The 24,952-nt window shown below is 48.5% G+C and overlaps 4 protein-coding genes across 6 annotated transcripts in view; 3 read left to right on the top strand and 1 right to left on the bottom strand.

The window, feature by feature from the left end:
* The window catches only part of AGBL3 (AGBL carboxypeptidase 3), a 29,513-nt gene extending 21,475 nt beyond the window's left edge, over positions 1–8,038 (top strand). The window contains exons 13-17 of the mRNA XM_085321354.1: positions 679–736; positions 2,222–2,410; positions 3,780–3,828; positions 5,083–5,291; positions 5,972–8,038. Of these exons, the coding sequence (XP_085177480.1) occupies positions 679–736; positions 2,222–2,410; positions 3,780–3,828; positions 5,083–5,291; positions 5,972–6,231 (765 nt within the window). The 3' untranslated portion in view covers positions 6,232–8,038. The remainder of the gene's footprint in view (positions 1–678; positions 737–2,221; positions 2,411–3,779; positions 3,829–5,082; positions 5,292–5,971) is intronic.
* A 4,535-nt stretch (positions 8,039–12,573) lies between these two features.
* Positions 12,574–18,325, top strand: LOC146586460 (transmembrane protein 140-like). Of its 3 annotated transcripts, none has more exons than XM_085321357.1 (4): positions 12,575–12,736; positions 14,667–14,758; positions 15,354–15,505; positions 16,700–18,325. In XM_085321357.1, exon 4 carries the CDS (start codon positions 16,756–16,758, stop codon positions 17,338–17,340), a length of 585 nt encoding a protein of 194 aa, XP_085177483.1. In that variant the 5' UTR covers positions 12,575–12,736; positions 14,667–14,758; positions 15,354–15,505; positions 16,700–16,755; the 3' UTR covers positions 17,341–18,325. The 3 variants fall into 3 exon arrangements, with proteins under 3 accessions (XP_085177485.1, XP_085177483.1, XP_085177484.1); XM_085321358.1 differs by having other exon boundaries at positions 12,575–13,024; XM_085321359.1 differs by lacking the exon at positions 15,354–15,505 and having other exon boundaries at positions 12,574–12,736.
* Positions 18,326–18,767: 442 nt separating this feature from the next.
* CYREN (cell cycle regulator of NHEJ) lies at positions 18,768–19,488 on the bottom strand. The gene is made up of 2 exons (XM_085321360.1): positions 19,344–19,488; positions 18,768–19,233 (listed from the first exon to the last, which is right to left on the bottom strand). The coding sequence occupies exons 1-2, from the start codon at positions 19,389–19,391 to the stop codon at positions 19,006–19,008; spliced, it is 276 nt and encodes a 91-aa protein (XP_085177486.1). The 5' UTR covers positions 19,392–19,488; the 3' UTR covers positions 18,768–19,005.
* Positions 19,489–22,258: 2,770 nt separating this feature from the next.
* LOC146586458 (transmembrane protein 140-like) lies at positions 22,259–22,744 on the top strand. The gene has a single exon (XM_085321321.1). It carries the CDS (start codon positions 22,259–22,261, stop codon positions 22,742–22,744), a length of 486 nt encoding a protein of 161 aa, XP_085177447.1.
* Positions 22,745–24,952: the final 2,208 nt, after the last annotated feature.

The following is a 24,952-nucleotide window of genomic DNA, read 5'->3' as shown; positions in this document are numbered from 1 at the left end:
AATTTGGGGTTCTTTGCCAAGCTCCAGCTCTGAAATATTTGCACTGGCAATATTTGTAAAGCTGAGTTATGTCCCGTCTTACATTTCAGAGGATGTAATTTGGTGCTCAGCATTTATTAGCTGACCTAGCTACAAGCATTAGTTTTATTAAAGTGTCGTTATTAGAATAGTTGGTATAATTGATACAAGATCTTTTTCTAACACACCATTTCTCCATTGTTATTGTTCAGCATTTTACATAACTATTTAGGTGAATGTGACCCTGACTGTAGTTGGCAAGCACTTGAAAATCCAAAGTGAAAACAATAGACCCTAATATTATCTTCCTCCTTTTATGAAAAGGAATTTAGCTTTAACATTTTTAAAATGCTGAGCACCCAAAAGCTTACAAAGTCATCTGAAGTTACTGAGTTTTCTGAGCTTTTGGGAATCAGCCAAATATTGAATGTCTAGCTTGTTTCCTACTTTAAATAAAGAAATAATCAGCCTCATCTTTACATGTTAGCCTTTTCCTACTTGAGTTAGTTATACCTTGCCAAATTACCCCTATCCTAACATAATTTACAGGCCTTGAACAAACTACACAGCACCAGTGGCTGCTGAATAATAGCTTCTGCTCATTCTGTCTCCTAGAACGTAATATTAATAATCTTTTTGTGTTTCTGTTCTTTTTCACAGGCTCAAGGCATTGAAACATTACRTAAGATATTTCAGGAACTTGACCCTGTAGGCAGAGGTAAACATTGTATGTTTTTTTTTAAGTCTTAAAATCCCAACAAGCCAATTTTTCTCTATAATCTTGTACCCCAGTAAAARCTGTATTCTAAAAAGATAATTACAGAATTCTTTGGCTGGGATTTCACTCAGTGTCAGTATTTGGAAGTGCTTATTTTTCCTTAATTTAAACTGTCTTCCTCACATTGTTGCACTTCACTGATTGGGAACAGTCTCACTGGAGAAAAACTGAACCCAAGGCAACTTCCAGAGAGGTGCAAAGATAAATATTTGCTGCTATTGGCAGTAGGATGCGTGCAGTTGTAATAATGTGCTCATTGGCCTAGAGAAACTAGAAGAGTAAACATTCATTGTGGTAATGCTCCAGACTAAATCCAATTTGAAAAGAAAACTTTTATTTCCTGAGAGCAGGGTAAAACATTTATGTTCAGCTGAACATCCAAATGCAGTCATTGAAACATGTTTTCATTTTGGTTTTGCCTCTGTCTTTTGTCACAAGCAAAACTGTTCTTAGATGTCAGATTGGACTTATTGATAGAGGGGATCTTGTGTTCTTAACATGCTTTTTTAAACCTATGTAAAGATAATTAGAAGGCTTTTGTGTGTTTTGCCTGCCCCTCCCCTTCTTCATTTTGAGCTTCATTTCAGTTTGTGGATTAAATGTTATTAATGAAATTCTCCGTTAACTATATGAGGTACCCTTTCAAAATATTGTAATTATATTTATGTCCAAGGGTCATGCTTCCTATAGACTGTCAGACCTGCTTCATCTCACCTATAGATCATGAAACTCACACAATAGTTTCCTTCCTCACACTACCTTTCAGATACGCTATTTACAGTGCAGTGGTAACGCCAGCCACAGCTAATCTAGTCCAGAGTCTGCTGGTAGGCTGCGTCTGCCAGGTCATGATGTTAGAGAGATACCAGGGACCAAGGCTGCAGCAGTGGCTTTTGCCACTTAAGAAGAGATGGCCTTCATCTGCTGCTTAGTGCCAGGAGTCTTGCCTGTCACACAGTCGATGCATTGGGAATCCAAGTATTGAGAAACAAGACACACAGATCATCTGCAGTGTKGAGGGAATGATGAAGTAAAAAACGGCTCCCCGTTCTTCACCCTCTCACTTTGGGCACAAAGAATTACAGCTGTAATTAAAATATGTGGGACAGTCTCATTCTATGTCTATATGGYTAAGCACATTTAAGTGCTATGACTACTCAGGACTTGCCTGCAAAAGAGGAGATTAATAAGGAGCTTGAGTACTCACTAACAACATGAATTTGTAAAGGTTTTTGCAGTTTTGGGAGACTTTCAAGCCCTTTCTTCCCCAGCTGCAGCTGTTCCTAGTTATTGTGTAGTATGCCCAAGGGTAAAAAATATAACAGATCACATTCTTCTATTTTTCTTGGAAATGACACTGCTTGGAGGAATAAAAACAAATCCTGTCTGATTAACAGCTCTTGTGACTTTGTCATGTGTTTTTAGACCTTAACTGGAGTACTATCCCCCAGCCTATAGAACACTTTATATCCCAGAATCTTTTCCTTCCTCCTACTGCTCTTCAAGAAGTGTGCTATGCAAGTGAAAGAGGAGGAGTTAGACCAGTCTCTGGATGTCATCCTCTGAAGATGGAGAGCAGGTCAAGGGAGAAGGAAGAAAAGATCCAGCACAGAGGTAAGGACTAGGAGAAATTGGAGTTAATCAGGTCTGGAAAACTGCTTAACGTCTTGCAAGCAGAGATGATCATACAGCTGATAGTYTCCAAATCCCATAGATTATGGGAGTCTAAATGCTGTTAGTTGCATTAGCAGAATGGGTAGTAGTGAATATAGGTGCTATGTACATACCTGAAAGGAAATGACTGTAGCCTAAAGGTTGCTCTGATTTGCACACTTTTATCTCACCTGTACCAGACTCCCTGTTCTGCTGCTGCCTCAATACAGCAGCATGAACACTGTAGGCTGTCAGGCTACTTGCAGATTCACTAGATGTTTGCAATCTTAAACTGCTGCCCAGGGGCACCACATTCTTATCATAGCCCACTATCTTGGAGTGCTCACCAGTAGCTGAGCAGCTCATGAACATATATGTCCCATCAAGATCAGTAAGCTAGCACCACCTCTTCTTTTCCTACTCCCACCCTAGAACACATGCTCTAAAGACATCTGCTATGACACTACCACAGTGAACACCACACACAGTGCAACCATGTGGATCGCTTTTTGTAGTGGTAGGATAGCTGTCATCCTCACTAGAAGACTAGTGCTTTGAGTCTTTATCGGTGAGAGGGACAGCTAAGTGTTATTTCTTCTTCAGCCTGGGGGATTCAAACCTATATTTTCCCACTTCCCTCTGAAAGACCCTAAGAACCAGACTCTTCAGTTGTGTAACTCTGTTCTTCTCTGGTGGTCTGGTAAAGCGTTTCTACTTATTGAGATTGACCAGGGAATCGTGCAGTCCAAAAAAAGAGAAACAGAGAAAGGAGAAAACACGAAAGTACGTATGACTTTCTACTCTAACTCCATCTGCCATAGAGTAGTCCCTGCTCTGAAGATTGAGTTTTGCCTAGTGTCATTTGAATGTCAAACACAGTTGTACTCCTTGAAGCAGAAACCAGGACTGAGAACATACTCCTCAACAGAGCTGCATCCTTACCAGAGCAAGAGAATCACTTTGCTTTTAGCACCTTCACTTGTTGACTATGGTTTTGCCCATAGTAGAACAGTTTCAGTGGGAGCTGAGCAGAATGACGCTATCCCAAAATACCCATCGTTAGGCAATAGAAGAAGAAGGGGAGGTGGGAATGTGAGTTTGAATATGCTCAATATGAGGAAAGTCTAAACCTCTAGAACTATCTGCCTTAAGTTTATGTTGTAAGTATCTGAGTACGTGGCTTGATGTCCAGAGATGTCTGTTTACTGTAACTCATCCACCTCAGCCAACCACTGAGCATAAACTAGCCAAGATAAAATTTCAGTGTTTCATTGTATTGCTGAGGTTGTTTTTTAGTGACCTAACATACACTTTCAATTTTTTTTAACAGTAAAATTACCRATTACAGCCTCTGTGAAGCAAGTAGGAGAGTGCTTCAGGTAGGAGAGTATTATATTTGAGATGCATCTAGCCTTTCACACAAAGCCAGGGTGAGAGAATGATCCCAGCCTGATTTCTCAGAATCTACCCTCATCTTTGTGCTCCTGTGATACTGTTCCTTATTCCCTTGCAAACTAAAACAGCTCTCCTTGGCCTCTTCATCTTCTTGTGGAAACTGCAGTGCAAGGTGACGCTAGCAAAGCAGAGAACCTTTCTTTTTCTATTCCATCTGGAGTGCCAGACCCTCTCCTTCAGCAAATAGCTCTTCTTTCCCCACCCTTGCTGGCCACCCAGGAGCACAGGCATTGATCTGGCACAGTGCTGGAGGAAGCGGAGATCGCTGCTGCCTTAGGAGGGAAGGTATAGATCAGGGGGAAAAGGCTGTGCTGGACTTGGTGGCACAGGCAGTTCAAAACAGGACATCTGCTAGTTTTAGTATGGTTTGATATCTAATACATTTAAAATCATAATACGATCATGGTATTAGTGTGTAGCTTATTGCTAGTGCATCCCCTTCACTTCCAGGTTTTTGTTCTTTGGCAGTGAACACTGAAGGCTGTGGTCTCTTACAGGTATGCAAGACCCTGTGGCAATAACACTGATGATCAGTGTCGATTACTTTCATAAATGCCCACCTACTGATAGGATAAAACACTCTGATCTTGCCCAGCATACCGTTGGCTGTTACTGGGCAGTCAGAGCCAGTTCCAAGTGGAACTGGCTAGCTACTCAGACTGCAGTGGATTTTGCCAAAAGCACCATATGAAATAACTATTTTTTGTTTACAATTAATTTTGTGAACATTTCTTAATTTGTTCACACAAAATTAATTCGAATTTGAATTAATTAATTTGAATTAATTAATTCAAAAAGCTTACATTTTCCCCTGAGAAAGAGCAGAACAATGTGTTTGGTGGTTTTGTTTAATTTTAGGATGGTAAGCTAAACCTCTGTGGCTTCTATGATAAGTGCRTCTCCTCTGATTCAGAAGGGGATAGTAGTATAGTGGCTATATGAAACTGGTACTAGTGTTCTTAAGGTACTATGATGGCATTGTGATTCTGTATATTTTGAAGTATAGTGAATCGCTTCCCCCCCCCCATATGATCCTCAGGAAACGCGTCAAACTAAAGTAGCAGTAATTTTAACTGTAATGATAGGGTTTTTTTCTAGGCTGTCATCTTTATGTATATTTTGTCATGAATTTATGTRGAGATAAAATATTTTTTTGGCCTGACCTCTGTGTGTTTTAGCTCTAAGAGACTTACCCATGGTGCTGAAGGTAATCATGAAAAGCCATCTGTGTCACAAGAGTCAAAAAAAAGCATGTCCCATGCTGTAGTACTAGCTACAAGAGAAAATTTCCATTCGTCCAGCTTTAATCTGATCTCCCAGAAGATGAAGAAATATGAAAGCARAAGTGTCTCCAACTCTACAGAGAAGACATTTCAACATTCAGAAGGTTTCTCAGTTATTGTTCTATTTTCACAAAAAACAGGATTCAAGTCTGTTTGGGTTTCCTAGTCTAGCTGTCTCAAGGTTCTGAAAGCCCTAAGTCAGATGTTAGTGGTAACCAGTAATAATGCTGGAAAACTCCTATGTGCTCAGAAGTACCTGACACATTCTAGAGAATATCAGAGCTGATTTCACTGAGCCTTCCAGCTGAGACACTTGAGGTCCAAAAACTTTTTAAACTCTTCCTGCAGAGCAGCCGACTGAAAAGTTGAAAAATCTCAGCCTAATGGCAAAGAATGATGCCTCTGACCCTGTCCTGTTCTTCTCCAGCTCCTAGTGGGAGAAACTCTAACCATCGGTTTATACCTTGTCATATGTGTCAGCATACCATAAAGCATTGTATGTTATGATTCTGTGAACCATTAGAAATAATCCTATAATGAGGGTCAATAGATGATCATAATGCTGGAGCAATAGAACCAGGTCCTGTATGGCAGAAGGTTTTACTAGATTATGAATTATACTGTGGCTCTCCTGTAGTAAAATAAATAAATAAAATAAAAAAGCATGTTCCTGCCAGAATACCAGTTTTTGTAAATGAAACCACAGCCTTGTATTTTTTTTTTTAGCAAGAAGTAGCTCCTTAGCAGTTGATACAGATTTGTTTTTTCCTTCTTTTTGACTCAGGTCATGATCCTAATCCAAAGAGCAGTTCAAGCAAGGAAGAAAGAAAAATGAAGGAGAGGCTCCCCTCAAAAGCCACAAGGCCTAGCAAAAACAAGACAGCAAAACAAGATGTAAATTTTAGGCAGAGTAAAGCCTGTCAGGCTCAAAATACATTACAGTTCTTTCCGCCCTTATTGCCTGAAGCAAAAGGCAGACGATCTGCTGCAAAATATGAGGATGTATTTTGGAACTTCAGCTCTTCAGMCAATGAAGACACCTGAAAGTGTCATGTATCTGATTTACCTAAACAATTCTTAAGACTTTGATTATGGATTATGTTTCTACCAGTGAGGGTGCAGTTATCTGCAGAAACCAAAGCTTTTTGCTCTTTTTTTCTAAAAACAGTTCTCACACTGTTGGGTTATGAGCACATAAAGTTTTTGTCGGTATTTGAAGTACTCCAAATTCTAAGCCAGTTTAGCTGGAAGTGGCTCCTCAGGATAAAGTATCATTTGTCTTAAACAATACATACTTTTTTTGTGAGGCAAAGTCCAAAGAAAGAGCTGGAAGAAGAGCTAAGTCCCTGTTTCTGTTTTGCTTCTTCAGCTCTATTTGGAAGTTTCCCTAATGTTCTTGGGGAGAGGGATTATTCACTGAGCAACTGAAATTACTTGGTCAGAGTAGAGAAACTGGAAAGTCAGAAGCCACAATAACTGGAGAGTTATAAGCCCTTTCTCCCAAGAACCAAATGCATTTTACACTGAAAAATTTTTACAAAATCTGTACACAGTCAGTCTATGGAATTTTTTGCTAATGGACTTTGCAGATGCAAAAGATTAATGTGGATTTGAAGGGAARCATACTTTGAAGATAGACATTGGAAGGAAATTTTTAAATAGATGGGTCATATGTGGCTTGGGAAATCTCCTCAGCTTGAAAGAGTGCGAATCTAGGAGAGTGTTTGGAAAAAGTACTGCTTATGTTTGTTCTGTCCCTAGTCTAACCTGGGCATCCACATATAGTCACTGTGGAGATAGGGTGCTGTGAAAGATAGCTTTGGTCTAAGTCAGATGGCCATTCTTATGTTTATTTATTACAGTCATTAACTTGCCTAGTTTGTGGCTTCTTAAGATATATTACACTGTGCAGACACCTGAGAGATGAAAAACATCCTTCTTAAGGCGGGTATTGAATTTTGTCTCCTCAAATTTCTTAACACAATGGTTCGGTAAGCAATTCAGTAGGCTGCTTTTTTCTTCCCTCTCTATGTCTCTACAGCATATTCCATTCTAACTSCAAAGCTAGAGTCTACTGCTGCAGAATCAGGGCCATCATGTTTTTAGTATTTGAAGGAGGCCATACTAGATTTTGTCTGTAATAATAAAACCTTCTCTACCAGAGGAAAGAATTGACTGAGCGCTTAAAATGCTAGGACAGTTGGATGAGTAGAACTGCAAAGTGTAGCAGTTTGGAGATGTGAGATTTTAAAATTATGTCATATCTAGAGGCCYTTAAAGGGACCTAGATCCTCTTTCAGATATGGAGGGGAACCTAGCCATGTCTAAATTATCAGACAGGACTATTTTAGTACCCTAGTATCACAAGAAAGAAACATCACATCCAGACCCTCTGTTGTGTGCTATACAAGAGAAAACAGACAAACTCATATTGTGCTACAGCAAGACAAAGGCAGTAAACAAGACAAGAACTGTAGGCACAGCCTGTCCTTACAAGGCYTCCCAGAAGACAACTGAACCAGTTTTCTGTCAGGGTTAGAAATGGATGCAAGTACTGTAACGAATGGTACTTTYTAAGCTGAAGTCTACAGCCAGATTGGGCACAAATCCCAGGGAGTGAGTTCTGGAAGCCTCACRTCTGATAGCTTGAGGGATTAGGGTTCTGTCTTGTGGAGTCCTAAATGCAGCCTCCATGCAGACAGCACAAAGCCATCTAGCTTTGCACTGCCTTGAAGTTTATTCTAAAAATACTGTTAGATTGCCAGGGAGTGCTATAGTAAGAAAAGTGTAGAGTTAGTTTGGTTTCATTTAGATTTATTTATTTTTAATTATCAACAGATTACAGAAGAGAAAAAAATAGTCATCTTAACGATTTCTTCTGAATAAAAGTGATCTCTGAACAATTTAGAAAAATGTGAAGTCCRGTCCTTCTCACCAGCCTAAGAAGTCCAACAAGAGTCCCTCAGTYCCGGTACAGTATAGCTATAACTGCTGTATAGTTTTTTGCGTAACTAAAGGGAACACAGTTCTGTGGAGATTCCCTCAAGAATGAGGAAGAGRGTCATGACCATCTTCTGAGAAGCAGATGTAGTAGTTTAATTTTAAAACAGCAGGCTAAAATAAGCAAAACACTTTTGAAAGTCCCAGCTAATACCATGCTTTACTTGTGATTGCTAATATGATTAGAACTGTTGGTAGTATTGCTTTTTATGTTGCCCATTTTGCATATGTMAGGTGAATATTCTTTCTCTGAGTTAGTCTGCACAGAGCCTTCAGCTTGGACTACCATTGCTAAAACCAGAAGTTCTCTGTCCAGTGCTGTTAATCTCTGTATTGTGCCTATTCTGTCACACAACTGCAGTGCATTATGGGTTCTATTGCCTTCTGCTAAAGATAACATTACCACTTTGAGATGCCTTGTGAAAAGACTGATGAATTTTGCAAATAAACCATTTATGGCCCTGCTGGAAATTTGCCAGCAGCACACCTAAACATGGAGATTTAGAAATACTTRAAGTTGGTTATCAGGAGAGGAAGGGTGAGGACCAGTTAGGTGTCAATTATAACCGACAGTATAACTCTTAACAGCTGTGATTTACTGATTCATACTCCAAAACTGGAAAAAGATCAGACCTGCACGTTTCTTGAACCAGTTGTGCAAAGGCCTCATTTGTCCCCTTCTGCTTCTGAGGTGACGCAGTCTCATTCTTATGTCAGGGACCTGATGGCCTTACTGGTCCTGACCAGCTGCACAAGGGGCATCTGTTCCCCTCCCTGCTCAGGGCCCAAGAGCCCCATTTGAGCTCAGTGTTGGGTGCCTAGTCCCTGCCTGAGCTACACCACAGGTGGACCCGTCTCCAGCCATGCCTCCAGGATGGACCCTGGACCTACACTGCAGAATGCTTGTCTACTGGATGGACCCCTTGGACAGGTGTTGTAGCTTGTCTCCAGTCCTGTCTTTGGCCCTGTCTCCTTTTCCTCCTGACTGGCCTCCCTGAATGAACCCAGACCTGGTTCATCACTGGCCTTTTTAGGATGGACGTGGCTCTGCCCACTATGTTCAGATGTGGACTGTGCTGAGTTCAACCTCAGTTCTCAATGCTCCTTCCCTTGGGGAGCAGCTGGCCCTCACTGCTCCCCAAAACTTTATTTGCACTAGTAGGCAACAACTTACTCTGACAGAAAAGGCTACAGAAGGATTGCTTTCAAGTTGCAGTGTGTGGGTGACCCCAGAAAATACAAAGCATTCAAGGCTAATCAAGGCAACCTATTAGAGTTTCAGTGTAATGAGCATACTGGAGTTTCACTTTTTTCCAGTATTTTCATATACAGCACATGCTGCTTATTTTACATCCATACAAACCATCCCTTCTTACTTGATCAGGTAATGGAATCGCAAAAGGAAAATTTCCCTTTAATCTCACAGGGAAGTGGGGGATGCTGTGGCATGATAGAACAGGCATGGCCTGGCTAGCTGAGGGTCCAGGCCCAGTGTGGCAGTTGTCCTGACTGACCCAGCAAACAGGATCTTGATGCAAGGTGAGGATGTTTGTGATGGATGTTTTTGTGCCATTTCCTAGAGCAGACTCAGCTAAGGAGTTAGTCTAGATCACCAAGCCCAAATTATATGAATCTGGCCTTTCTAAATGATTATGTGAATGGCATGAGGCCAAACTGTGTGACTGCCCTTCTTGAGGCATAAACATGCCTCCTGCCAATGCATGTTCTCCTGCTAGAACAGTGATTTCACCTCAGTGGTCTCCACTTGTTCCTCAGTTTCCCAATCAGCAGCCCCAATATGATGGCCACAGCCAGCCTTAGGGCTTCCTTCTAGGTCCTAGTCATTCATCGCATTCAGCTCACCAGCTGTGGCCTGCTGTGCTTTAGCTGCTGCAGTCCTTATGTCCCAGCACTTTTCCTTGAAGGCCTCCAGTCCCCATAGTTCTTCCACCATAGCCTATGCCTGAGCCATCTGTGGTCTGGACCATTCAACCCAGATCCTTGTCTTTCTCAATGGTCAAGTCATTCCGTGCATGCAGGCCAGATAGGGAAGCGCCTTCCTACTGCCTTCTAGCTCATGGGTTCATCCACAGCCTTCTTTCAGGGCTTCCTCCTGTATTTTCTTTCACTTACCTTGTGTTGTTGGATCTGAGTGCTGTAGCATTGCATGGCAGTGGGGCTGTTTTTATGTATTACAGGCTCACAATGTGTGTATCACCTGGATGTTTCTAAGCCTTTCCAGAAGTGGAATTATTGGGTGTGACTCTATGAGTAGCTTCGTTGTTCGATGTCCCACACACAGACCTCACCTAGCAGACTGACCACCAAAGTTGCTAACACGACAGCACAAAAGTTCTGGGTCTGGCCAGGAAGACTAAAGAAAGGAGAGTTTTGCCTTTTCCATCTTATGAGCCAGCATATGTCAACTAGGGAAGGTCCTCCTTTTTCATTCCATTCCTGGGAAAGATCATTCCCTTGCGAAAGAGCTAGCAGCAGTGTTAGGAGCTGGTGAAACATGGACATGCTTTAGTCCATGCTTCCTGTCCTGTATGCCGTCCAGGCAGAGGGGAGTGTAGTGACTGGGGCTGAACATGTGTCTGCAAATCTGGGCAGGCAGAGAGCATGTCAGTCAAGGAGCTGGGCTGCAACCCAAAATCTGAGTGAAGCGTGGAAGGGAAAAGGGACAGAAACATGGTGGAAGAAAGGGAAGAAAGCTGTTGTTTCACCCAAGTGCTGTGAGAGAGTTGTTTCCTGGGCTGCAGCAATGCGAAAACCTGCCAGTTTTCTYGCAGCCCCTTTCCAGGGTATGTATGTGATGGCAGTGCACTCCCCCTGCCCATACCACCCCGTGTGGGGCTCAGCTGAGCTGCCTGTCTCCTCCCTCTGGGTAAGACACTGCCTTTTTGTCACRGCTGGGGTTGTCTTAGAGGTATGGGGGGGGGATTGAACAGCCACCAAGTCACAGCTGCCTCGCCCCCCCCACCAAAGCCTGGAGGGCTGGACATATGGGAAGGTTGGCCCTCTGCAACCATGCTCTGCCAGGAGACCCCCACTGTCGAGATTTTCTTCCTCATTTCCTACTCCACATGGGCAAACAGCCCCTCTTCCACGCCCTTCGGCTCCATGGCTTCTCATTACTTTTTTMGTTCGGATTGTGGAAACATTAATGGAGTGATGGCAGAGGTAGAGCACATTTGCTGTTTGAGCTCAGCTGGAATCACTGCTTCTCCTTCTGTCACGAAGGAGGCATGTGCCCAGGGTACCTGTGTTTTCCCAGACCAGCACTCTCCAGACCTCTGGCTCAAAACTTTGGCTTACCTGCCTCCTTAGGACAGCCCAGCCGCAACCCTACCTTTGCATGCTCTCATGTGAGTCTGCATTTTACTTCATCTTCCTTTCCATTTTAGGACATTTCACTTTTCCACCTCTTCAAGTAAAAAAGCTGTGGAAAGTGCAGCCATTAAATCATTCAACACTCTGCATCCATCCATCACTGCATACACACTCTTCAGTAACTAGAGAGAGTCACAAGGCTAAAATATCCCATTTTGTTGAACTTTTAGTATTCATTTCTGCTCATTTTGCAGTGATTCACTGAGAACTCAAAAAAGGAGGCCAGAGATGTAAGCATGACCTTTGCCTGCCTGCTCCAGGGGCGCTGGATGTCTCTTTTCTTAGCCCTGGGGCAATGAGGAACACACACCGCCCATCTACACACCAACCTCACTGAGAAGCACTGGGCTGAGTCATACGATAGCTTTTTGAGGGAAACRTAGCCTCTGAAAAGCCCTGCTGGTCACACTCACTTTTGCACTAGATGCCTGAGCAGGGGGATTTTTCTTGGCACTTACCACTTAGTAGAGAAGGGGTCCCGTGACCAAGGAGCAGGAGCTGTGCATGCCAACATGCACGCATGCAAGTTTAAACGGGTGTCAGTATGCTGATAAATGACGAAGCCCTGCCTCGTCCCCTTCAGGCAGGGCTTCGGGGGAGCAGTTTTCCCGCTGCAGCACATCATTGGTCATGGTTTCTCCTGCACTGTGCATGCAGGGAGAGAAGTGAGGTGAAGCACGATCCACAAAGCAGAGGGACACGGAACAATATTCAAAGGTGGGGGGGGGCAGACAAAGTTGCCAGTGAATTCYGATAGTGCTTCTGTAACTGGGTCGGACCGCACAGTCTCCTCTACAGACGTGTCAGGACCAAACAAGCACATCTTAGCCCCCCACTGATACCCAAACCACTCCAGGAGCAAAACTTTCCTGGGTTAGCCRTGAAAAGAAAGTGTAAATCTGCACCCAGCCCGGGCTGTGGTGTCTTGCTCGGGTTGTTTTCTTGTTCATATTCCAATGACGCAGTAGCAGGGAGGAGCACAGCTCCAGGAGCCCAGGGCCCTCAAAACTGAAACAGAAACTGGGGCCAGAGACCCGTGACAACAACAAGGGCTGCGGTTGCTGCTTGCCGCTGGCAGACGGGATCAGCTTGCCAGGCCTGTGCCTCCCCAGTGTATTTCAGCTCTGGACGCAGCCTGCAGCCTGATGGCCGCCCTGTGAGTACTCGCCTGCCGGGTCCCCCCACCTTTTCAATCTCACTGCACCTGGGAGCTGCTGTGGGAAGAGGTGGCCCCGCTGGTGGCAGAGGGCTGGGAGGCAGCAGGTCCTTCCCCAGCTGTGGGGCAGTCCCACACRGCCCCGTCCGCCTGCCACTGGCAGCTTTCCATTTGCCACCAAACGTCTGCTTATCGGTGGCCCTTTATCACCTGCAATTTCCACGCGGCCGGGGAGAGCGCGGATCCTGCCAGAGAAGGAGAGATTTAGCCAAGGGATCCTGGCAGGAGGTGAGTGGGCTGACAAGCCCAGAGGTGCCTCCCTTCTCGCTGCTCTTGCATGGCATTAACCTTCCCAGAAACAGAGGAGGGGGGGGAACACAGGAAAGCCAAGTCTTCTGGGAGCTTTTCAGCAGGCAAGAAACTGCCCTTCCCTTTGCCGCTTGGTGCTCAGCCTGTCGGCTGSGGCTGCGTCACGTGCTTCCGCGCAGCTGTTTATTCCTGCTGAGTGACCCTTGGGGCCTCGGCCCAGGTCCTCGCCTCCCTGCGGCTGGAGCGGCATGCTGGCATCCCGGCCCGCCGCTGCCCTCGCCCCTGGGTTCAGCCCAGGTGCCCCAAGCGGGATGCGTGCCTGGAGCCTCTCTCTGCCCTGGAGCCTGAGACATAGGCTCCCATGGGGATATTCAGCATTTCCCACCATGCCTGCCCTAAAATGAGGGAGGGGAGCCAGGCTGGAGCTGGCTGCACCATGCTGGGGCTACTCTTTGCACCTTTGCGGCAGAGCTGCAAACTCTCCTGCCCAAAGGCACAGGCACCGCTTTCGAGGAAGAGGAGCTGCACCTTCTGGGAAATGGCCCAGCTGGACGCTGGCTGATGGCTCTTTCCTGTTTATCCCCCACTTCCCATCCAGGCTGCTCTGAACTGAGCTCCGAATCACGCCGCATGGCTTACAAATGCTGTGTCTGAGGCTGCGTTGCTGGCAGGGTGCCAGTTCTTCCCTCCAGGCCAGCTGCGTGCTCCCTGCCCCAGCTAGCACCGGGCACCGGCACCAGCAGCTTTCCGTCCCTGTCACAGGTCATACCTGTGCCCAAGGATCACATGTTGGGCTGGGCAGGGAGCAGGAGGCCAAGTGGAAAATCTGTCTCCAGTGCACCCAGTGTAAAGAGTGAAGGCATGGCACTACTGGGAAAAAAGTTACATTCTTACAGGTTTGAGGTCTCAAAGAACAGGAGGGAGGCAAAGAAACCTTAGGATTTCTTTGGAGCCTCATAAATGCAGAGCTCACATAAGAGCCATTCTGTCAGCACAGAGTGTCTTAAGGGCATCTCTCCTCTACCCCTGCGACACACTTCCGTGAACCTTCCAGGAATTTAAATCTTTGTTTCTCTTTCTGGCAAACATGTGCAAAAGGAACAACTTCTAATTGCTTTTGTGTCTGGGCAGACGGTGTAAAAAAAAAAAAAGCAACCGGAGGTGATCGAACAAAAGCCTGTGTTTCTACAAGCATTTCTTCTTTGGAAATCAGGCTGGGGATGCATGACAGTAATGGCTAGTTGTTCAGCACAGGCTGAGAGCTGGCTGGGCACTACAGGTCATAGTTTTGGGTCTGACAGAAATCATGATAGACCTGGTTGGCTAATCAAGAGCTCTCTCAAAGTGCTTCCTGGACACCTTGTGAGGGCTTGTGAGGCAGGACGCCAAAAGCGACGGGTAAGCGAGGCACAATCCCTTGCAGGGCCAGGGAGAGGAAAGGCAGCAAGGACTGGCTGGAGGAGACTGAATGTAAAGACAGATGAACCAAGGGGAGATGCTGAGGGCAAGAGGTCTGACATACTCCAGTCAAACTACTCACATATATGGGAGGGCCTATTCTGCAATAAGGTCCAGGCACAGATATTGACATTTTCCTGGCCTGTTTGTGTCTTTATGGCAGGTTTAATGCAATGGATATCCTCCATGTGGCCTTCAGACCTCTCCAGAAGCCTGTTGTGAAGAAGGTCTCCAAGGGAAGCACTAAGAACTGAGGTATTGCTACTGGAGGGGGACAGATTGGTTGCTTGATCCTGTGACCCTCTCCAGCTCCTCCTGGCTATATACCGTGGGAACAAGGACATTTGGGACAGAGAAGTTGTAGGTTGATGCACATTAAACCTAGACAGCCATCCCCAACATCCAGGGAGACTGGAGAGGGGGATGATGAAGGGGCGGCAGTCACCAGTACCGCAGCCAGGTGCTAGGTGCAGATGTGAGCAAAGTCTCTTCTGGCACTCTGAAAAGCCAGGTAGGTTGTAACTAAACCCACAAGCAGTTGTGGGGCAGGAATGCAAGCAGTATCATGCAGGAAAGGTGGCTTAGAGTGCCAGGGACCTAGGTACCCATGATACACTATGGGTAATGGCCAGTAGAGTGGAGCTAGTGGAGCTACTCTTGCATACTTCTAGGGAAACGCTAGTAAAGGATAYACATGAGATATTGCTTGGCAGAGGAGGAAGGGAGCAGAACCTCAGGACAAGGTCTCCAAGCTCCTTGTCTCCCTGCAGATCAGGGTAGACAGCTGTCAACTTCGTGGGGCGCTGCAGCCAGGGATTTCCTGTCCTGATCCCACATGCCTGTTTTTCAGCTTGCAGCTGCAGGAGCACTGCTGAAGACAAGCCACAAGTGTCTAGGGAAGAAGCAGGTAGCCAGTTTTGCCAAGAGAGGAGTGAGCAGGAGGGTGACTCAAGGCGCATCCGACTCCACAGCACCAGTCTTGCTGGGGCTGAGCCCACAGAGGTGAGGAGCCAGCAGGTGGATCCACGGACGCCTTTGTGGTGTCACAGCTGACGCCCTTGCCAGGGACCATAGGTGGGCTCCAGACGGGGGTGACTAACCCTGMCATGTCCAGAAGCATATGGGGATATAAAGGCCTCAGGGGGATGTGGGCATAGAAAACCTGGGGCACCGGTAGTACTGAGCGCCCAACACAGCGGGCGGTTCTGCACTTCTGACCTATGCATGCTGTATTTTGCTCACTTGTCCAAAGATAACAAGGGTGATCACAAAGATCACATAGATCTGGTTCTTGCTGAACCAGAACTGAAAGAAAAGYATCTTCCCAGCATAGCTCTTAACCCCATCTTTACCAGACAGCAGCATTTTTTTGCCCTCRCCATCACCGCACAGAGGCCCTTTGCTGCTATGCCTGACTCATCCTATATGAGATCGTGGCGTGTGTATGTTGTGTTTGGGGTGGAGAACAGCACTGGGCTCATCTCCTTCCCTCCCAGCACTGGTCTGTGGGCATGATTAAGCCACCTTTGCTGTGACCAAAAGTGCCCCTGCGTGCAGCCCAGTAGGACACGGACATCATACTCAGAGATTATGYGCAGATTCCAACTTGCCTGGGCATGCTGCACCCAAAGGAAAACAACCCCCTCCACGCTGGCGCCCCTGGCAGCATGTGGGATATTGCAGGCACGGAGACTGGGGCTCTGAGYGCGGCAGCCTGCTTGCTGGGGCTGTCCAACTGGCTCCCTCAGCACTAGCCCACCACTCTCTGCCATTGTGGGCACTCAACCACCCTGCCAGGCTGGGCTGTAAGGTTTTAACAGATGCACTGGAAGGCTTTGGGATGTTCTGGTCTGATCCTTCCCACCAGGCCCCCGCGCACAATGGGAGGATATGAGCTCTGGCTCCCTGCCCTCAGGAGTGAGGGCCTCTCACTCCAGGAGGCAGCAAGCAGTCAGCTAAGCGCAGGAAGGGTAACACACGGAGACCTCTTGCTTGCTTGTCTAAACTACCAGTCAGGAGCTACTGACATGGCTCTGGGTTTAGGTGGGCCACCCTGGCTTTGGGGCAGGACTGAGGTGCTCCCATTCCATGCGCAAGGGGAGTCGCAAGCAGTCAGTGACACAGGCACAGAGCACACCTGGGAACGTGTGCCATACAGGCAATAACCAARGGGTCTCCTGCCTTCCTGTCTTGCAGCTCGTGTCTCCGCAGCAGGCTTTACCGTGGTATCAAGAGAGCACGTTGGCACAGGAATGCGCCTGCTGAAACAGAGGTGCACTGGGCACCTGCTGTGCACACTGATCCTCCTGAAGGCTGCAGGGGTCTTGGCCTTGATGCTTTATGCTTTACTATGGGAAGCTGGGAACCTGGTCAACCTCCCTGGCAAGCGCATTGGCTTTTACAACTTCTGCCTGTGGAACGAGACAACCATGGAGCTGCAGTGCCTGAAGTACAGGCATCTGCAGGTGATGGGCATCAGCCTAACAGGAATAGTGCTAGCCAGGGTTTGTGTGTACTCTTGCCTGGTCTTTGGCATCTTCTATCCCCTTTTCGTTGTACATGTGAAGTGCATGGAAGACACGGGGGGCTGGAGGGCAATTCTCATCATACTCGTCATCAAGGTGATGATACTGTCTGGAGGCCTGGGTATATTTCTCTTCCAGACCTCGCATTGGCTTCACCCCTTCGAATTCACTGGGGSCTTCCTGGCACTGCTTGGGACTCAGGCTCTGCTACTCCTCCAGATTTTCACTGCCACTATGTACCTCAGCTGGGCCAAGCACAGGTATACATGCGGAAGCCCTTTCCCTGAGGATGCCATGTCCATGGAAATTTGAAGGCAGAGAAGATGCAAGAGCTATGAATTGCCTGATTTAGAATAATAATAGCACTGCAATTTCTGTAACTAGCAGGAATTTGTTCCCAAGTCCAGGTGTTCACGCCCAGCCGTGCTCTGACACACAGCTGTGATTGCCAGCCAGATGCTGGCAGCACTCGGCTGCAGCAAATGGGCAGCAGGCACTAACATCCACAGCACAGTGAAGGAGCTTCCTGGGAATAGCAGCACATAACACACACTGCAGCCTGGGGCACAGCACCAGAGTGACAGCACTTCTGGCCCCATTTCAGATCAGACCCAGCACAAGGCAGGTATGTCTATCTGGCTGTATCTAGCCTGAGTATAGGCAGACAGAGAAACAAAACAGGCTTGCTTTCTTGGAGTTGCCCAAAGAGACTCAGCTGCTTCTCCACCTCCTGAATAACCAGGTGTATCTTAGAAATAAACTTGAGTGAGGAACTTTGTCTTCACATTGCCATCACAGCCATGCAAGACCCAGGCGTGCAGTGGAAACAGTTTCTTCAGCAGAAGCATCTGCACTTCATCTGCTGGAATAACACGGACTTACAGGGTGACTCTGCTTGTAGTTTGTTTGGGTGAAGTGGCTCATGTCCAACCCCAGAAGCAGCACAGCAACTGGAAGAGCATTTTAATGTTTTGTGAACATAGCCATAACAAGGAGGGCTTCTATAAGTGATCAGAGGATTCTGATGAAGATCTCCAGGCTCTCACTGACTCCATGCAACTGAGCCCAGTACTCCAGCTGCCTCAGAGGCTCCAGCAGAGACCAGTCCTGGGTGGAAGCATCTGGCTGCCAAGCTGTTTGTAACCTCGCACGAGTCAGCGCTGGCTTTCCATCTGTCCCCTCTCAGTGCACAAAAGCCTATCTTCTCATCTCTCCTTCTGCATGGGCCTTGGTGGTAACGTGGCTGGTAACATAGGTTTGACTGATTCATCATTTCAGTAAAGACTCTCGCACCTTGCTTCGGCCTTTTGCATTCTGTTCATTACTGCCTTCCTGGTTGTACTTGTCTGGAGCCCTCGACCCCTTCCCAGGCCCCCATACACCCTGCAGCRGGGGCAGCCCCCTTAGGATGGTCCCCGTCCCCCTGCTGCTCCCATCCACGTATCTCCCCCAGCTGAGGGAGGCCTGCCCTGGGCTGGGGGCAAATTCAGCACTAGGATTGACAAGCACAGTCTGCCAGACCACATAGCAGTTGTCAGGGAGAGAAAATGAAGCCAAGTGAGCTCCAGGGCCATCCAGCAGCAGCACAGGGAAGGGTGAGGGATGCCCGCAGGTGACAGCCCCACGGTCCCAGCACTTAGGCTGAACCACAACCATCCAGCTCTGGAAGCCAAGGCCAGTGACTCCCCGCTCCCTCCCTGTCCCAACATCTGCCCAGCAAAGGGACATTCACAGGCAAAGCCTCTTTAATCCTCTTCAATCTAGCTGTGCTCTGAGACTTCAGACACAAACGAGCGTGCCCTTCCCTGGAGCCAAACCCTGCTGGTCCCAGCACACGCTGCGAGGAAGAAGCACCCCCTTCCCCCRGCCAGCGCAGGCCTCCTCCCAGTCCTGCGGTGAGAGGCCAACCCGCGCACGGCCACCCCAAGGCCTCACCCRTACTGCCCCAGCCGCCTGCGGACGTGAGAAAGAAAGGCATTAGCTGAAAAAGATCTCCCTAACATATTTCAGAAYATCGTCCTCTGGGTCCTCCCCACTCGTCCTCTCTGCACTGGCCCCAGCGCCGGCGTCCGGAGGGGACGGCAGCCCCRCGCCGCGGTCGCTGCCTTCCTCCGCGCTGCTGGCGGGATCGCTCGGCGGCGGCGGGAGCTCCTGCTCCTCCTCGCTTCCAGAGCGGGCCTTCTCCGTTTCCTCGCGCCGCAGCTTCTGTCCGAGGGAAAACAGCCGGAGCCTGCTGTGAGCACCCTGGTTCCTGCGAGCGCCACAAACAACCGGCGGCGAGGAGAGGCGCCGGGGCACCCCCGCGCCGGGCTCACCTCGGCCAGCGCCCCCAGGGCCACGTCCACCAGCTCCGCCTCGTTCATGCAGTACACGGTCGCCGCCCTGGGGAGCGAGGGGAGACGCTCAGCGGAAGGCCCGGCTGCCGCGGCCCTGAGCGCGGCCCGGGGGCTTTACCTGGGGGCCGCCATCTTGTGCGGGGCGGAGCGGAGCGGCCGTTGGGGACGGGGCGGGCGGCGCCCGGCGCCCCGCGGGGCTCGGGACAGCGGCGGCGTTGGCGGGGCTGCGCTGCCTCTGGAGACCGGCACKGAGGTCGGGAGGGAGCCCCGGGCACAGCACTGCCTCCCCGGGTGCCTGTCCCAGTGCTCACCCGCTCCCGCAAGGACAAAAGCCCTCGCCTGCCCGGCCGCCCGCGGTTGCCTCTCTCCTTTCCTTGCACGCCTCGGAGAAGAGCCTGGCCCCGTCTTCTCTATTCCCGCCTTTAGGTACTTGAGAGCAACTAGCTCCCCCTCCTTCCCCCCAGCCTTCTCTTATCTGGGCGAATAGAGCCATTCCTGTCACTTTGCACGCTGTTTTCCTGAAAATGATGTCACCTGTGGGGGAAGAGCCTTAGTTTGGGATCCCCCCTGAGCCAAAAGGGCTTCCCCAGCTGCAGCAGATTTGTTCCRGCCAGCTGTATCCCCCCATTACAGCCATGCCAGCAGTACTGCCAGGGATGCTCTCGGCAGGTGCCAACACGATTTTCTCCAACAAAGCTATTGGTGCAGCAAAAAAAGGGCAGAGTATGAGCTGGTACTTATACACATTGGGCTGAGAGCCAGCGAGGGGCTTGCCACGCTGCCCTGGTCCAACCTACCAAGGAGATGTGCCATCCCATGCAGCCCCCTTGAGCAGAGAGTGGCCGTTGTGGTCGAAGTCTGTGTAGTTAAGAGCAATAGGATCAGCCTCCAGGGAAAACCACAGTAGGATGACAGGAAAGTCAGTTTTACTGTGCTGCAAACTCGCAAACTTCACGATGTTTGTCCAGGACCAGTGGGCAGGTGGCAATGGTGAAGCTTTGCCACATATTTGAAGATTTTAAGCCAGCTATCGGCAAACCCATCCATGTCCACCCCTATCATGTTTTACTCCAAAGGCTCACCCTTGAATGACATCCTTGAATGTTTTGTTCTGACAAGTAAATGGGACTCCTAAACAGCAAGACATGGCATATTTTCAAAGTCAGATCTTGGCCTTGCTCTTGACAACCACCCTGCTATTACATGCAGAATGGAGAATACTGAAGATCTACCTCCACTTTTGTTTCTGAGGTCAGGCATGTTTTGTTTTAAATGTCACTTGATTCGGAAAAACAGTCAAACAGCTCTCATAGGCTGATGCAATCTTGTGATGTAACACTCCAAAGGAAATGGAAGTGAGAGTGGGAACACCTCAGTATATAAACAGCGGTCACTTGCATCCCTGCCCTGTGCTCAAAAACAGCTACCCCAGCACATCAGTCTTGACGGTGTCTGCAAAAAGGAGCAAACCAGCAGGACTAGGTGCCTGCCCTTTTCACAGATTTCCTCCATTAGGTTCCGCCATCAACAGCCTGACGTCCACCAGTAAGTATCTCTCTTGAGATTTGCTTTGGAACCTTCTCAACCTTTTATTCCTCCTTTGCTTTCACTTACCTTCACTGTCATTCATATAAGTAGCACCACAGACAGGGAGGAAGCCAGGAGAAATGTGTGCGCGTCTGCAGGTTGCTGTTGCTGCCTGTTTGCTATCCCATGCAGGGCATTTCCCCATTTTCTCTTTTACTTAACATTTGGCAGCAGCACTTCAGTTGTTGGGTCTTTTATTTGTTTGACAAATTGTCACAGCACAAGGACTGGAAAGGCAATTTCTTTTCCTGAGAGAGTTCTCCGGAACAGGTTTGCAGGAGCCAGACGAATAAAAGTAGATGAACATCTACTACTTCTGCTTTGCTTTCTTGTAATGCTCAAATTTCTATGTGGGGGTGTTAGGGCAGGAAGGGAAATAGAGGTGGTTAGAGTGACTGTAATGGGGTTACATAATCTCCCCGCTTGAATGAGGTTAAAGTTCCCATGGCTGGCCTGATCCTAACCATACCCTCAAGCACTCTTAGGAAGGGAAAAGGCTAGAGGAAGAAGAAACACAGTGAARAACAGACACAGACTGCAACCAGTGGAAAAGAGAAAGTGACTGAGGACTCAAGAAGTAGATCAGGAAAGCTGTGGAGGGGGGTCACCAAGCATAGCAAGCCTGACAGCAATCACTACTCCCCAAAACGTGCACTGGGAGCTAATGGAGTGGCTACAGAGGGGACTCCAGGGCTGAAAGGTTTGCTCAAACCCTACTTGAGCCAGTCATGTGTACCTGGTAGCCCCCTCCTGCAGGTGGTCCACCCCGTCCTCATGAAAGGTTCAGAGCACAATGGCCCACTACCTTCAAATCACCTCAGGCGCCTGCTGTGAGGAAGAGCTGTATGGAAAAACCAAGGAAAGGAGCCACASAGGCCCCATGGGACAGGGCAGGGGGTGGGGTGTGCACCCCATGTCATGGCAGCGTCAGGCTCCTCCAAGATACCGTCCAGATGGAGGAGAGGAACTGGAGTTCTGATCCCCTCGAAGGGTCTCCCTAGTGAGCAGGGCCTGAGAGGGTCACCAAAGTCTCCAGCACTGCAGCCAGAGGCTGGGGTTGCCCACTACCTGCTATCAGTGGGTGGCAATAACAGAGATGCGTTAACTCAATTTTTGCAGAGAGGTGCCTCAGTAACAGGCTCGGAGAACGTGGAGAAATGTAGAGCCCACTGCAGAGCACACCACAGCAATGGCATCTCCCTCTTCATCTCTCCTTACAGGCAGCTTTGAGACAAGGAGGGGGCAGCATGGACAAAACAAGGGCTGCAATGAAGCAGAGACCTACAGACAGGTGGCTTGGCACAGCGATGATTTCCATGTTATCCTTCATCCTGATGTTTTATGCCCTGTACTGGGAAGCTGGCAACCTTGTTGATCTTCCTGAAAAACGACTTGGTTTCTATAACTTCTGCCTGTGGAATGAGACGGCTCAAAAGCTACAGTGCCTGGCATATGCAGATCTGGAAGGCATTGCCGTCAATGCAGAAATAACAAAGTTAGCTGTTTTTTGTGCATATTCACCTATTGTCTTCACCCTGTTCTATGTTATTTTCATCTTATTTGCAGAGCGCCCTCTTGAAAGACAGCACAGGACGGCTGTTTGGATTGTACCATTGTCCAGCGCAACACTTCTGCTTGTTGCTCTTCTCTTGTTTTTGTCCCAAATCTGGGAGCGGATTTATATCTCTGACCTTAGCTGTGCATTCCTAGCACTAGTTTTCGCTCTGATCCTGATGCTGCTTCAGACTCTCACTGCATTTAAGTCCCTCAGGTCAGAAACACATGAGGACTGAGAGCAGAAAGGACACTGTCTCTTGCTTTGCTGCACTTTAAAAAACAAATAATCCCACTACAACTTTTGGCAAGAAATTGACCTGCAGGTCTGTCTAGCCATGCCAAGACACCACAGCCATGTCCAGGTCCTCAACCTGGGCTGCCAGCAGGACTCCCGCAGCRAGGAGTGGTGAGGAACAGACCCCAGGCAGCAGGGACACTGATCCATGCTGCATCCATAATCTTAGTGATGCAGTACTAGCTTTCTACCCTGCCCCTCTAGGCACACAAGGACCCATCTTCTCATTTCTCCTTCCACAGTCTTGGTAGTGCCACTGGTTTGACCGACTGATTCCGCATTGCAATGAAGGCTCTTGCACCTTGCCTCAGTCTCACATGCTCTGTTCATTATCCCCCTTCAGCCAAATAGGAGACACTGACTGTCCTTCTCTAGAGCTCACAACCTTTTCCTACGCCCCAATACACCTACCTGCAGTGGGGGGAGGCCTGAGTCTGTCCTCAGCACTGCAGGGATCTGCTGCACAGCCCCCATGCATCCGGGCCACCAGGGAAGAGACTTCATGACTTCATCTGAGAACAATCTCCCTGGCCCATTCCCTCCCTGAGGCTTGATGGTCTCTCCAGGAGCTCCCACTTCCTCCTATTCTGAACTGTGACCAGAAATAACCAACTCCACCCTAAACAACTTCACCCCTGGYCTGGCTGGGGAACATGGACCTGCCCTGCCTCACGCTGCACCRAGGCTGCAGGAGGTATCCTGGGCCCCTCTGGGATCATACCGTGGGGCTCTGTTCACGTGCCCTCTCAGCCTCCCCCAGACCTGTCAACTTGCTCATGCCGCGGGTCTTGTCCCAGAAGCAGCAACATGGAAAAACAAACAGGATGTTATAGCCCCTTAGGAAGAAGGTATTCACTGCTGAAAACTGTTTACTCTAATGTTGCAACATACTTTTTGTTCAGCCAGAATCTACTCCTGGACACCTTCAAAGGGACCTCTGCGCTTGTGCGTATCCAAGCTGAGGGGACAGGCTGAAATGATCTGGCCAACCTCAGCCCACAGAGGTGCCCAGAGAAACGGTGTCAGTTTGTCCCCTGGTTGCATAATCTCTGAACTAACACCCCTGTCAAGACCATAGGCCTTTCTGGCACAGGCTCTGGGCTGCCTTTCCAAGCATCCCAAGACACAAGGGGATGGCCTCAGACCAAGTGACTGAGCCCACATCCCCGATAAGGCAGCCAGACCATGAGCCCCACAGTGAGCCGACAGGACCCTGAGCCCCTCTTCCAGCCATCAGGAACAGGGGGCCAAGCCACCAACCCTATGCTCAGCCTGACCTTGGGATTACCAAGCCCCAGCTTTGGCCCTGTGCCTCATCCAGCCCTTGGCACTCGATGTGGGGGATAAGACCAAGGAGAACACAACCTCCTCCCCACCAAAGAGCCCAGCAAACAGCTGGAAAAGCCCCCACCACCCCAAGCAGGGTACTCACACCCCAGGACAGCCCTCATCCTAGAGCTACTGCCTTCTACCCCATCCCCAAAAGGCCACAGACACCCAGGAGAAAGGAGGGCAGGACACCAAGSTCAAAGCCTAGAGCAATACCTGCATGCCAGCAGCCCCATCAGCCAAGAACCAGCCTCCTGGTCCCAGTTTTGCTGGTGGCACATGCAGTTCATGAGAGGTGTTTGTCACCCYCTACCACAACCCCCCCAACAACATCATTCAGGAAGGCAACGGCTAGGGAAYAAGATGGGGGAGAGGGAGAAGCAATCATAGCCAAAGCCCATTGGCTATTTGGGCTAAGCTAGGAGGTAAGAACTCATTTTCCAGCCCTGAGAAGGGCGGATGGTTCTTTCTATGGCCACATAGTTTTTCTAGAAAAAGCTGCCCTGCTCCAAGCAGTGGGATGCTCTCTCCTGCCTCCTTGAGCACGTAACTGCAATTTCCCCTCCAAAAGTCCCCCCTAAAATGCTACACAGCCAGGGGCTTTGTAATGGTCCTGTGAAATTSTTGACCTGCTCCAGGCACTCAGAATAAAGGACTGAGGCTGTCTAGAGTTAGTCACWTAGCATAACYTGCTTAGCATTAGTAGCTAAATTAGCTGAAGCCTTAGGCCACAAGCTGTGAACTTTTCCCCTAGTTAAATAAAAGAAGGCCCCAAATCCAGTTCAAGGTAGAAAGATAAGGAAGTCACAACAGACAAGGA

This window comes from Rhea americana, unplaced genomic scaffold (genome assembly GCF_003343005.1).
Source record: "Rhea americana isolate MKP2758 unplaced genomic scaffold, rheAme1 scaffold_69, whole genome shotgun sequence".
In the NCBI taxonomy this organism is placed as follows: domain Eukaryota; kingdom Metazoa; phylum Chordata; class Aves; order Rheiformes; family Rheidae; genus Rhea; species Rhea americana.
This window is presented reverse-complemented; position numbering and strand designations above follow the sequence as displayed.

Coding starts and splice junctions, on each gene's coding strand:
- LOC146586458 (XM_085321321.1), top strand. CDS start 22,259: ATGATTTCCATGTTATCCTTCATCCTGATGTTTTATGCCCTGTACTGG.